The 14,922-nt window shown below is 42.6% G+C and overlaps 1 protein-coding gene across 21 annotated transcripts in view; it reads right to left on the bottom strand.

Annotated features, from left to right (window-relative positions):
• The window catches only part of dlg2 (discs, large homolog 2 (Drosophila)), a 367,048-nt gene that overhangs the window by 167,893 nt on the left and 184,233 nt on the right, over positions 1 to 14,922 (bottom strand). For all 21 annotated transcript variants that reach the window (XM_029627161.2, XM_029627167.2, XM_029627160.2 and 18 more), the window contains one exon: positions 14,627 to 14,788. In XM_029627161.2, coding sequence (XP_029483021.2) covers positions 14,627 to 14,788 — 162 coding nt within the window. The remainder of the gene's footprint in view (positions 1 to 14,626; positions 14,789 to 14,922) is intronic.

The raw sequence follows: 14,922 nt of genomic DNA, 5'->3' as shown, positions 1-14,922 counted from the left end.
GCAGAATTGGCACAGCATCGTCCGGGTTTGGCCGGTGTAGGCCGTCAATGTAAATAAGAATTGGTTCTTAACTGATTTGCCTAATTAAATACAAAATGTAAATAACGTCTCAAGGCTCATCTACACTGATTGGAGTGGATTTAACAAGTGATGTCAATAAAGGATCATAGTGTTAGAATATTCTAAGATAAATACACAACGCAGCCGACTAAAGGTCAAGAGGGAATTTACGATCAATGGAAATAGTTGTTTTTCAGTTCAACATCTGTTTAGAATCCATGTTTGGGGTTCTCGTTGGAGCAAGTGGTCGACTGTGTTGGAGGCTCCTAACACCATCATACAACGTGGCACACCATGTAATCCAGCTACTCTGATGCTTCCTCCAGACACCACGTTACTTGAACACGACTGTTGTGAGTTGGTTTCGGATCAGCTCTCTGATGGGTTTACTAAGAGACATCCGTTGGAAAACCCTGAGTTTATCTCATGAAACAGATGGTTCAAGCATTGTGGAGGGGGGTGTGAGGAAGGCCGGCTGGGCAGTTACTACAATGGACAATGTGATAGTGACAGGCACGTTACCTGCAGAAACATCAGTACAGGTGGTGGAATTGGAGGCTTTGACAGAAGCATGCAAACAGACTGAAGGAAAAACATGTTCCCACATGCTTCAAGAGGGCCACCATTGTTCCTGTTCCCAAGAAAGCTAAGGTAACTGAGCTAAACGACTACCGCCCCGTAGCACTCACTTCCGTCATCATGAAGTGCTTTGAGAGACTAGTCAAGGACCACATCACCTCCACCCTACCTGACACCCTAGACCCACTCCAATTTGCTTACCGGCCAAATAGGTCCACAGACGATGCAATCTCAACCACACTGCACACTGCCCTAACCCATCTGGACAAGAGGAATACCTATGTGAGAATGCTGTTCATCGACTACAGCTCGGCATTCAACACCATAGTACCCTCCAAGCTAGTCATCAAGCTCGAGACCCTGGGTCTCGACCCCGCCCTGTGCAACTGGGTACTGGACTTCCTGACGGGCCGCCCCCAGGTGGTGAGGGTAGGCAAGAACATCTCCTCCCCGCTGATCCTCAACACTGGGGCCCCACAAAGGTGCGTTCTGAGCCCTATCCTGTACTCCCTGTTCACCCACGACTGCGTGGCCACGCGCACCTCCAACTCAATCATCAAGTTTGCGGACGACACAACAGTGGTAGGCTTGATTACCAACAACGACGAGACGGCCTACAGGGAGGAGGTGAGGGCCCTCGGAGTGTGGTGTCAGGAAAATAACCTCACACTCAACGTCAACAAAACTAAGGAGATGATTGTGGACTTCAGCAGAGGGAACACCCCCCTATCCACATCGATGGAACAGTAGTGGAGAGGGTAGCAAGTTTTAAGTTCCTCGGCATACACATCACAGACAAACTGAATTGGTCCACTCACACAGACAGCATCGTGAAGAAGGCGCAGCAGCGCCTCTTCAACCTCAGGAGGCTGAAGAAATTCGGCTTGTCACCAAAAGCACTCACAAACTTCTACAGATGCACAATCGAGAGCATCCTGGCGGGCTGTATCACCGCCTGGTACGGCAACTGCTCCGCCCTCAACCGTAAGGCTCTCCAGAGGGTAGTGAGGTCTGCACAACGCATCACCGGGTGCAAACTACCTGCCCTCCAGGACACCTACACCACCCGTTGTTACAGGAGGGCCATAAAGATCATCAAGGACATCAACCACCCGAGCCACTGCCTGTTCACAGTACAGGTGCATCAAAGCTGGGACAGAGAGACTGAAAAACAGCTTCCATCTCAAGGCCATCATACTGTTAAACATCCACCACTAACACTGAGTGGCTGCTGCCAACACACTGACACTGACTCAACTCCAGCCACTTTAATAATGGGAATTGATGGGAAATTATGTAAATATATCACTAGCCACTTTAAACAATGCTACCTTATATAATGTTACTTACCCCACATTATTCATCTCATATGCATACGTATATACTGTACTCTATATCATCGACTGCATCCTTATGTAATACATGTATCACTAGCCACTTTAACTATGCCACTTTGTTTACATACTCATCTCATATGTATATACTGTACTCGATACCATCTACTGTATCTTGCCTATGCTGCTCTGTACCATCACTCATTCATATATCCTTATGTACATATTCTTTATCCCCTTACACTGTGTATAAGACAGTAGTTTTGGAATTGTTAGTTAGATTACTTGTTGGTTATTACTGCATTGTCGGAACTAGAAGCACAAGCATTTCGCTACACTCGCATTAACATCTGCTAACCATGTGTATGTGACAAATAACATTTGATTTGATTTGATTTAATATCTACACAGACTCAAGGTATGCTTTCGGCGTTAACCATGATTTTGAAAAAATATGGAACAGAAGATTCATGACATCACTGGGAGCTCCTGTGAAGAATGGACCAGAGGTGATGGCTCCCCTGAATGCTTTCTAGTTGAATTTTTGAAAATGAAAGCACATGGAAAAAACCTTTACAGACGAGAGGAAAAGGTAATGACCTGGCTGACAGAGCTGCCAAGGCGGCTGCCAAGAGAAAACCTCTGTCACCTAAACTGATTAGGAAATACACTGTGGATACATTGCAACACAATAGACATGCAAAGCGATGCATCAAAAAATGAAGTGTGGGAACGGATGGCTGCAGGATGCAAACACATAAGGAAACCACAGGGTTGAGTCCGTTTGAGGTCGTCACAGGTCGACCCATTCACTACCAGGCCCGTTAGCTTTGACAAAGGCGACGTACACATTATGAGTGACACAATGTTTAACTATTGCATACAACTTTCTAATGCAGTAGGGGAAGCAGACAGACAAGTTAAAGAGGCATGGGGAAAAACTCCCGATTGGGGACATGCCAGGACAGGACATGCCAGGACAGTGGGTGATGGTAAAAATAAAATAAAAACGTAACACATAAAGGCCAAAATGGGAAGGTCCTTATCAAGTTTTGTTCATAACGAGGTCAGCAGTAAAAGTCCAGGGCAAATCACGATTGATACATGTTACTCATTGCAAAGTTGTCAGTTTAGATGACAAAGTGTAGCCTGGAGAATAAAGAACTGATTGATTAGCAGTCGGGGGCCAATCTCAGGTGAAGAAGCATAGTAAGATGATCAGAACCTGATAAGCTATGTTGTATACCGCAGTCGTCATATTAGGGATATCTAGATGAAATGTCCACTTTTTCCTGAAAATCGGGACATGCTTACATAGGGAAATCTAAGTGAAATATCAATTTCTCTTGAAACCAGGACATGTTACTTTCACTTCTTGTTTCCTTCGTTACAGGTTATGAGAATCTACCGTCTGAAACTGCAGCAATATCCCCTGACCCAAGGTGAAATGCTACAATGATACCTGAACTGATACAAGATCACTGGTGAGGTGTTCAAAAGAGACGTCCTTATCAACCAGTGGAACGGAAGAACAATTCCTCACTACCAGCAGACTGTCAGAACATACTCTCTAATAGCTATTTATGTGGGACTGATACCGATGTGGAACAGCTGGTCACTTTTAAAGGACTCTGTGAATGATTACCTTGCCAATAGGATGATTGAATATTATTGTTTTGAAGAGAATCATTTTTTGGGTGAGTTTCATCCCAATACTGGATGAGGTAGGAATCGTAAGGGTCATCATCATCACACCGTTAATCTATTTCTTACTGCAACGGGAAATAGAAATGCAAGGTGTTTAATGTGAATTATTTTATGATTACAGCTAATGTTTTTTTTATACGGTCTATGTTTTCTCTTGTTTTCTAAAAATACATTTTAAGTATATTTATTTTTTAAATAAAGAATATTGTAAGTGTAAGAATATTGTAAGATAAATACACAACGCAGAGGACTAAAGGTCAAGAGGGAATTTACGATCAATGGAAATAGTTGTTTTTCAGTTCAACATCTGTTTAGAATCTGTGTATGGGGTTCCAGTCCAGGACTCACAGCTACATGTGGCAAGTTCTCATTGGTCCAAATTGTCTACACGTTGAGCCTGAAACGGGATACTTGGTATTTGGCCATTGGCCCAGTTTTACTGCAAGGAATTCTAATTGGTCAACCACAGGCTAGGCTTGGGTATTAACTACATCCTGTCTCTTTGTTCTGTGGAGAAACATTGAGAACAGGGAAGAATAAACATCTACCATCTACTTTCTAGCATAACAACTATGATTTGTTCTCTTTGAATAAATATATTTTTCTCCCCCTGATTTGTTTGGAGTCTGTGTTATTGAAGATTAACATCAACTGCTAACAATAGATTTCACCTGGATTCACCTGGTCTGCCTATTTCATGGAAATAGCAGGTGTTCTTAATGTTTTGTACACTCAGTGTAGGTAATAGGGTGCCATTTCGGACAAAGCCACAGAGTTGATCTGTTGCCTTATCTCTTAACAATCCAATCCAAAGAAGGTTAATAAATGTCAGGGTGCTGCCAACTCTCATCAGATATTTCTTTATCTGAATTGGGGAAAGAGATGGGGAAAGTGGATACTAAAAAGTATTTCACAGTGAAATAATTCAATGTATGTGATACTATCCCACACAATCTCCAAATAATATTGAGGCATTTAAGCCCACAAAAGATTATATTACATCAGATACACAGGGTTCAAAAGTGCAGGCCTTAACAAGGAAAGTTACTGTCTATCAGTCAGGCAAGTCTTCAATCACATAGTGTATACTACAGGCCGATGTGCTATTCAACGTCACCAAAGTACAGCACATTTAAGTTGACTTTACAGGGGAAAAGTATGTCTTTTTTTGGTACTATTTTATGGTAGGGGAGAGTTGGGTTAGTTGAACAGAAGGGGTAAGTTGAGCCACCCTTGTTTGTTGGAAACCATACACAAAATATATCATTTGGCCACATATTTAGGAAGAGGTCATCATTTCATGGAGTCTGTGAAGGAAGAAACCACATGGAAAAAGTGATAAGCAAGTTAGGTCCAAAAACAGATTTCCAACAAGTCTAATGAATGTATTGCGTTAGAGGTTTGATGATGCTTGTATCTAAACCAAATTCGATCACTTCAAGATTGTTCTATAGATCAGTTGAGTTCTCTATACAATTCCATTTAAGGTCCTAAACCTAACATGAAAGTGCATTCTTGTAGCTGTGTGGGCTAATATAGTCAAAATGGTTGCCTTTGGGTAAGTTGTGCCAATGGCTTCATGCAAGGCATTATCGCAGGGATACAAGGTAACAACAGGGCCTGGCCTATATAATTGTGTATTTCTTTAAGTACTAAGTGTTTGTTAGGTGTGTTAAAAGATGCTTAAAATGATTGAAAAATATATTTCAAAAATGATTGTGATTGTTTTGAATTGTGTTTGGGAAATAAATATTAACATGGTTTAAAAAAAAGTTAGAGGTCATATTTAATTCAGAACAGAAATGTGTAGGCAGGCTAACTTACCCTGTCCTGTGGCTCAACTTACCCCAGAGAACACTTTTTTTTTGGACAAGCTATGTTTTCAAAACTGTAATGTTAACATGATTTATGATTATTTCCAGGGATACACAGCATCCTGAAATACAGTGCCTTGTGAAAGTATTCGGCCCCCTTGAACTTTGCGACCTTTTGCCACATTTCAGGCTTCAAACATAAAGATATAAAACTGTATTTTTTTGTGAAGAATCAACAACAAGTGGGACACAATCATGAAGTGGAACGACATTTATTGGATATTTCAAACTTTTTTAACAAATCAAAAACTGAAAAATTGGGCGTGCAAAATTATTCAGCCCCTTTACTTTCAGTGCAGCAAACTCTCTCCAGAAGTTCAGTGAGGATCTCTGAATGATCCAATGTTGACCTGAATGACTAATGATGATAAATACAATCCACCTGTGTGTAATCAAGTCTCCGTATAAATGCACCTGCACTGTGATAGTCTCAGAGGTCCGTTAAAAGCGCAGAGAGCATCATGAAGAACAAGGAACACACCAGGCAGGTCCGAGATACTGTTGTGAAGAAGTTTAAAGCCGGATTTGGATACAAAAAGATTTCCCAAGCTTTAAACATCCCAAGGAGCACTGTGCAAGCGATAATATTGAAATGGAAGGAGTATCAGACCACTGCAAATCTACCAAGACCTGGCCGTCCCTCTAAACTTTCAGCTCATACAAGGAGAAGACTGATCAGAGATACGGCCAAGAGGCCCATGATCACTCTGGATGAACTGCAGAGATCTACAGCTGAGGTGGGAGACTCTGTCCATAGGACAACAATCAGTCGTATATTGCACAAATCTGGCCTTTATGGAAGTGGCAAGAAGAAAGCCATTTCTTAAAGATATCCATAAAAAGTGTCGTTTAAAGTTTGCCACAAGCCACCTGGGAGACACACCAAACATGTGGAAGAAGGTGCTCTGGTCAGATGAAACCAAAATTGAACTTTTTGGCAACAATGCAAAACGTTATGTTTGGCGTAAAAGCAACACACCATCCCCACTGTCAAACATGGTGGTGGCAGCATCATGGTTTGGGCCTGCTTTTCTTCAGCAGGGACAGGGAAGATGGTTAAAATTGATGGGAAGATGGATGGAGCCAAATACAGGACCATTCTGGAAGAAATCCTGATGGAGTCTGCAAAAGACCTGAGACTGGGAAGGAGATTTGTCTTCCAACAAGACAATGTTCCAAAACATAAAGCAAAATCTACAATGGAATGGTTCAAAAATAAACATATCCCGGTGTTAGAATGGCCAAGTCAAAGTCCAGACCTGAATCCAATCGAGAATCTGTGGAAAGAACTGAAAACTGCTGTTCACAAATGTTCTCCATCCAACCTCACTGAGCTCGAGCTGTTTTGCAAGGAGGAATGGGAAAAAATGTCAGTCTCTCGATGTGCAAAACTGATAGAGACATACCCCAAGCGACTTACAGCTGTAATCGCAGCAAAAGGTGGCGCTACAAATTATTAACTTAAGGGGGCTGAATAATTTTTGCACGCCCAATTTTTCAGTTTTTGATTTGTTAAAAAAGTTTGAAATATCCAATAAAATGTCGTTCCACTTCATGATTGTGTCCCACTTGTTGTTGATTCTTCACAAAAAAATACAGTTTTATATTTTTATGTTTGAAGCCTGAAATGTGGCAAAAGGTCACAAAGTTCAAGGGGGCCGAATACTTTCGCAAGGCACTGTATATGCAGATATACTGTAGTATCTTTGTTAGGAAGAATACTATATTTCCCTTGACAGAGTGATGCTGAATGTAATAAATGGCTCAACTTACTCCACTCTCCCCTACCTTAATCTAGATAACTAAGTATAAATGTGAATCATATTAGTGGAATATGAATATTAGTTCTGTGCTGTTTTACCTTTGTTTCATTATTTTGTTAAACGAACAAAGATTAGACTATTGCTAGAATCGGCCAATGAGAGTTTCCTATAAAAAAAACATTTCATTATTCAATCACACTTTAAATGAACTACAATGAAATCAAAGACAAATCCAAATATCTTGTCACTCAACAATATAGCCCCTGCGATAGACTAACGTCCTGTCCAGGGGGTGTAACTTGTACATCAAGCTGCCTCGTGCTACAGAAACAGGACATAGGCTCCTGCCCTATGGGCCGTTCTGGCTCAGACACGGCTGCCTACTTACAACAATCAAATTAGTCTGTGAATGCTGTCTAGTACTAATCAGTGTTGGTTACTATGTACACATTCTCCATTGATTCCCATTCTAGTCCCACATTGCCCCCAGCTGGCTCGTATTGTGTTCTGAGCTCAGGGGTGAAGTTTCCCCTAGGTACACATCAAGAATCAGCTTCTCCTCCCCCAATCCTAACCTTAACCATTAGGGGGGGGAATTATAAATCGGACCCAAGACCAGCGTAGGGGAAACTTCACCCTGCAGTGTGTACTGAGCAACAATTGTTGTTTTAATTATGCTTATTTAAAACTGAACACTCAGCACCACCTGCTGTTCATGTACTTTATTACAGTCAGGAAACTGAATTCAAATGGTTGAGTAAAATCCAAGACTGTTGGCGTGCAAAGTATTCTCCTTAATCATTTCTCATTGGTTGAGTGCCATAGCAACAACCCTATCAATTACTTTATTACATGAATCAATGAATGTGCAAATCCTGTTCCATGAAGTCAGACATTTATTCCCCTTCTTTTACATATAAGCAATGTTCTCCTGTATTTATGCTTATACATGTTAAATACCTTTTTAAGTGCATTAACAAGAGCCTTATTTGGTATTAAATTCCTTAAAAAATTATTTCAATCATTAGCTTTCTCTAGAAAAGTTTCTCAAATAGTCGAATGCATCCAACACAGATATGAAACAGCCCGTGTCGCATTTAAGTATAAACAGATTGCTCTCCATCCCCATCGGGAATTTTAGGCAGTGAACACACGTTCATTAGGGCATGTAAGGGACAGATCAAAATTTACTGTGGGGAGGGGCTGGTCCAACTCCAGGTGTAATAAATAAAAATGCACCCCCTCGCCAAAGTAAAACATATTTTCACATGACCCTCCCCTTGTACTGTAAAATAGATTGAACACCCTCCCCCTCATATGATGAACTCAAAATAATAATAACTGGAGCGACCTTGTTTAAAAACGTGGATATCGATTTTGCCACATCAGCATGCTTTTTGTGGCACTGTCGATGCCACGGAGGGGTACGGGCCAGAATGTTGAGGGTTCACCGACCACCACAGACGAGCTCACTCTCCCTGCCTGTTTCACTACACTACAATCAGAGCTGGCTGCAGACAATGATCAGCTAGGGGGAAATCACATTTTCTAATTATGTAAAACATATGCAACTCATTTTCCACCAACAGGTGCTAATGCACCACACACACAACCAATAAACTAAGCATTTCCTGACTTCGGGCAGCTCAATATCACGGTTTCTGTTTTCAACACCACAATAAATAAACTATGTCAATCTTGACAAACAGATAATGCATCCCTCTCTACCTTAGGCTTACCCAGTATCGAAGACTATCCGAATGTTATTCAACTTTTTGGTGTTTTGTAACAGATGTCTCTTTCCATTCATCAATTGGCCACTGCACAATTTGGATTGAATGATTGATTGATTTGATTTGTCAGTTAAACAAATACAAAAATACTGTACACAAATGTTTTTTTTTTTTTAAGTGACCAGGATTGCACAATAAAGTCGGAGCCTTATTTCCATTGTGGTCCCTATTTGTTACGTAAATACGTATACAGTTACATAGATACAGACACATTACAGAGATAGACGAAAACATGCTCAACCTCCAGATGAGTATGAGGGGGGAGATTAAGTACAATTCTTACAAGCTTGTTTGGCTGGTAGCTTATTTTGAAGACGTTTGGGGCTGCTGGTGAACCATGATGTGCAGGCAAAATCAAAGTGACACTGGACTAGAGCACTTGCCAGTCTTTAGGGTGTCTGTAGCTCGGTTTCCATCCAATTGGCAACAGATTTTCATGTGAATATTCCCTCAACCTTCATAAAAACAATATGCATTTCAGTTAGGGAAATGTGGCGCTGGACAACATGACAGGGAAGATTTTAATTTACCGGACATTTGAGAAAAGTAACGGACATCCATTCGCATTCAGATTCAACCTGGTGCAGCCAGTACCATCAATAAACGAGGGATGTTGGCCAAATGAGACACATTTACATGTCCTTAAAAACAGTCCATTCCTTGTGTTTCAATGTGTGGCTTCTTTCCTAAAACAAGAATTGTCCACCTCACGGTTCAGCTATCAGAGATTTGAGCACTATCTGTATCTATAGGCAAAGGCCTATAGGCTTTGGTGTCCACTGTATGGTATTAATATTGAAATTAATACACACACACACACACACACACACACACAGCCTTCAGAAAGTAAATCAGAACCCTTGACTTTTTCTACATTTTGCTACGTTAAAGCCTTATTCTAAAATTGATTAAATAAAACATTTTCCCCAGCATTCTACACACAAAATGGCATAATGATAAAGCCAGGACAGGTTTTTTGAATTTTTATTTACATAAGTATTCAGACCCTTTGCTGTGAGACTCCAAATTGAGCTCAGGTGCATCCTGTTTCCATTGATCATGTTTCTACAACTTGATTGGAGTCCACCTGTGGTAAATTCAATTAATTGGACATGATTTGGAAAGCCACACACCTGTCTATATAAGGTCCCACAGTTGACAGTGCATGTCAGAGCAAAAACCAAGCCATGAGGTCGAAGGAATTGTCAGTAGAGCTCGACACAGGATTGTGTCAAGGCACAGATCTGGGAAAGGGTACCAAAACATTTCTGCATCATTGAAAGTCCCCAAGGACACAGTGGCCTCCATCATTCTTAAATGGAAGATGTTTGGAACCACCAAGACTCTTCCTAGAGTTGGCCGCCCGGCCAAACTGAGCAATCGGGGGAGAAAGGCCTTTGTCAGGGAGGTGATCAAGAACCCGATGGTTACTCTGACAGAGCTCTAGTGTTCCTCTGTGGAGATGGGAGAACCTTCCAGAAGGACAACCATCTCTGCAGCACTCCACCAATCAGGCCTTTATGGTAGATTGACCAGACGGAAACCACTCCTCAGTAAAAGGGACATGACAGCCCGCTCGGAGTTTGACAAAAGGCACCTAAAGTCTTTCAGACCACGAGAAACAAGATTCTCTAGTCTGATGAAACCAAGATGGAACTCTTTGGCCTGAATGCCAAGTGTCACGTCTGAAGGAAACCTGGCACCATCAATAAGGTGAAGCATGGTGGGGGCAGCATCACAATGTGGAGATGTTTTTCAGCAGCAGGGACTGCAAAACAAGTCAGGATCGAAGCAAAGTACAGAGAGATACTTGATGAAAACCTGCTCAGGACCTCAGACTGGGGCGAAGGTCACCTTCCAACAGGACAACGACCCTAAGCACACAGCAAAGACAACGCAAGAATGGCTTCGGGAAAAGACTCTGAATGTCCTTGAGTGGCCCAGCCAGACCCCGGACTTGAACCCGATCGAACATCTCTGGAGAGACCTGAAAAACACCGTGCAGCAATCCTCCCCATCCAAACTGACAGATTTTGAGAGTATCTGCAGAGAAGAATGGCATGATGGCGCCAGAGGGGATGGCTGCCGTCTTATCGGCTCTTAACCAACCATGCTATTTTGTTAGTTTTTTCGCGTTGGTAACCTGTTTGTCCATAATGTTGCTGCTACGGTCTCTTATGACCGAAAAGAGCTTCTGGACATCAGTACTGCGATTACGCAACTCAGATTAGACGAAGAGTTTTTCTTCAATGAGTCAGACGAGAGGGATATACTACAGACACCCGACCAGGCCCGGATCCCCATGATTCGCCGGGAAAGGAAACGTAGGTTTGGCGGAAAAAGATCAGGGTGCCTTATGAGGATCAGGCGACGAGTGGCCAATATGCCTTTAACTTCAGTCCTGATAGCTAACGTTCAATCGCTGGAAAATAAATGAGACGAACTGAAAGCACGTACATCCTATCGACGGGACATTAAAAACTGTAATATCTTATGTTTCACCGAGTCGTGGCTGAACTACGACATTAATAACATACAGCTGGCGGGTTATACACTCTATCGGCAGGACAGAACAGCAGCCTCTGGTAAGACACAGGTGGGGGCCTATGCATATTTGTAAACAATAGCTGGTGCACGATATCTAAAGAAGTCTCTCGAGTATCTCATGATAAACTGTAGACCACATTATCTACCAAGAGAGTTTATCTGTATTTTTCGTAGCTGTCTACATACCACCACAGACCGATGCTGGCAGTAAAACAACACTCAATGAGCTGTGTACCGCCATAAGCAAACAGGAAAACGCTCATCCAGATGCGGCGGTCCTAGTGGCCGGGGACATGAATGCAGCATGTTAAATGTGCAACCAGAGGGGGAAAAAAATTCTAGACCACCTTTACTTCACACACAGAGACGTGTACAAAGCTCTCCCTCACCCTCCAATTGGCAAATCTGACCATAATTCTATCCTCCTGATTCCTGCTTACAAGCAAAAATTTAAGCAGGAAAATCCATAAAATCTATTATAAAGTGGTTAGATGAAGCAGATGATAAACTACAGGACTGTCTTGCGAGTACAGACTGGAACATGTTCCGGGATTCTTCCGATGGCATTGAGGAGTTCACTACATCAGTCACTGGCTTTATCAATAAGTGCCTTGAGGACGTCGTCCCCACAGTGACTGTACGTACATACCCCAACCAGAAGCCATGGATTACAGGCAACATTCGCACTGAGCTAAAGGGTAGAGCTGCCACTTTCAAGGAGCAGGACTCTACACCGGAAGCTTAAAAGAAATCCCACTATGCCCTCGGACGAACCATCAAACAGGCAAAGAGTCATTACAGGACTAAGATCAAATCATACTACACCGGCTCAGACGCTCACCAAAAGTGGCAGGGCTTGCAAACTATTACAGACTACAAAGGGAAGCACAGCCGAGCGCTGCCCAGTGACACTAGCCTACTAGATGATCTAAATAACTTATATGCTTGCTTCAAGGCAAGTAACACTGAAACATGCATGGGAGCATCAGCTGTTCGGGACAACTGTGTGATCACGCTCTCCGTAGCAAATGTGAGTAAGACCTTTAAACAGGCCGCAAGTCCAGAAGGATTACCAGAATGTGTACTAGCATGCGCTGACCAACTGGCAAGTGTCTTCACTGACATTTTCAACCTCTCCCTGTCTGAGTATGTAATAACAACATGCTTCAAGCAGACCACCATAGTCCCTGTGCTCAAGAACACTAAGGTAACCAGCCTAAATGTAGCCATGAAATGCTTTGAAAGGCTGGTCATGGCTCACATCAACACCATTATCCAAGAAACCCTAGACCCACTCAAATTAGGCATCCCCATCACCAACAAACTAACATGGTCCAAGCACACCAAGATAGCCATGAAGAGGGCATGACAAAACCTACTCCCCCTCAGGAGACTGAAAAGATTTGGCATGGGTCCTCAGATTCTCAAAATGTTTTACAACTACACCATCGAGAGCATCCTGACGGGTTGCATCACTGCCTGGTATGGCAACTGCTCATCCTCCGATCGCAAGGCACTACAGAGGGAAGTGCGTACGTCCCAGTACATCACCGGGGCCAAGCTTCCTGCCATCCAGGACCTCTATACCAAGCGGTGTCAGAGGAAGGCCCTAAAAATTGTCAAAGACTCCAGCCACCCTAGTCATAGACTGTTCTCTCTGCTCTGCTAACGCACGGCAAGCGGTATCGCAGCGCCAAGTCTAGGTCCATAAGGCTTCTAAACAGCTTCTTCCCCCAACCCATACGACTCCGGAACAGCAAATCAAATGGCAACCCGGACTATTTGCATGTAAGAGAAGCTTAGGCCTAACCGAGAGATATGCCGACGGCATGCTACGACACCGGAATGCATTTCTTTATGTCAGATGGCTACTGCATCTGCTATACAAATATCGACGTACAGAAGGTGTGTAATTCGTAAAAAATGTTACCTAATATTTTGTATAAAGATAAGCATTACATTGTTAGATTATAGGAGTAACTCTGGTAGGCCTGAAAATGTCACCTCAAGTTTAACTGTTGGAGTCAGTTGGAGCGCCGGGGCGCACTGCCTTCATATCAAAGGCCTGCAGTAGCTAAAGCTTAATAATAGCCACACCATACAAAACCTTCAAACATTTCAAAAATGTATTAGGGTAATATCAAAAGTGTGTCAAGACATTGTTTATAGGGAAAATGCAAGCAGAAGTGCAAATGTAAACCAGGGGGAAAAACGCACTACCCTCCTCTGTGCCCCTCCAAAATAACACAGAAAGTTTGACAACCCTCCCATATTTTGGACCACCCCTCCCCAGTACATTTTGATCTGTCCCTAATGGACAATTATTTAAAGGATCTCTTACTGGACAAGTTCAGGTAGTTCCTCCCTGTTTGTCAATTTTCTTACATTTGGTGCCTAATAAAATGACCACGGCGATGTTCTTGTGTTAGCTGTAGGGTACTGCACTTATGACAGACTTACTGAAGACTCAGGGTAGGAATCACAATGGCTTTTGAATGACTCAAGAGATTAATAGAAGGAATGGCTAAGAGGAATGAGAGAAAGAGATGGTAAGAAAGAAACAGAAAGAACAAGAGAGAGAAAAGAAAGGAAACTTGAGGGGACAAAAGAGAAAGAGAAAGAGAAAGAGAGAGAGAGAGAGAGAGAAAGAGAGAGAGAGAGAGAGAGAGAGAAAGAGAGAGAGAGAAAGAGAAAGAGAAAGAGAGAAAGAGAAAGAGAGAGAGAAAGAGAAAGAGAAAGAGAGAGAGAAAGAGAAAGAGAGAGAGAGAGAGAGAGAGAGAGAGAGAGAGAGAGAGAGAGAGGGAACATGGAGTCCATCATGTTGGCAGTCATGCATGGTGTGGTTTGGCGAGATCTCGCCAATGAGAAAAACACTGGTTGAAAATATGTAACTTTTGCAGTTGAAATTATGCATTTTCAGACAGTTTTGCTCACTGGATTGAGGGGTGCAGGAGAGGACGTTTGCTAACCTTGAGAGGGGAGATATGGGAGTGGGACACGTAGCCATGCACATTCTCAATCTCTGAGAGGTTCTTCTCCGACACGTGCACCAACTCAGGGGCGCGCACCTCGTTGGTCAGCCGCGGGAACCCGTGCTCAGGCGGAGAGTCCTCATCTTCATAACGATACTGCTTTAGAACGGAGGAAGAAGTGAAGGAGAAAAGGAGCACAGTGGAAAAGGGAAAAGAAACAGTAAAAAGTCAATCAGAACGACAACAATAATAGACAGACTTATATTGAAGTTCCACTTTGTGAACCATGCTGT

Source organism: Oncorhynchus nerka, linkage group LG22 (genome assembly GCF_034236695.1).
Source record: "Oncorhynchus nerka isolate Pitt River linkage group LG22, Oner_Uvic_2.0, whole genome shotgun sequence".
NCBI lineage: Eukaryota > Metazoa > Chordata > Actinopteri > Salmoniformes > Salmonidae > Oncorhynchus > Oncorhynchus nerka.
This window is presented reverse-complemented; position numbering and strand designations above follow the sequence as displayed.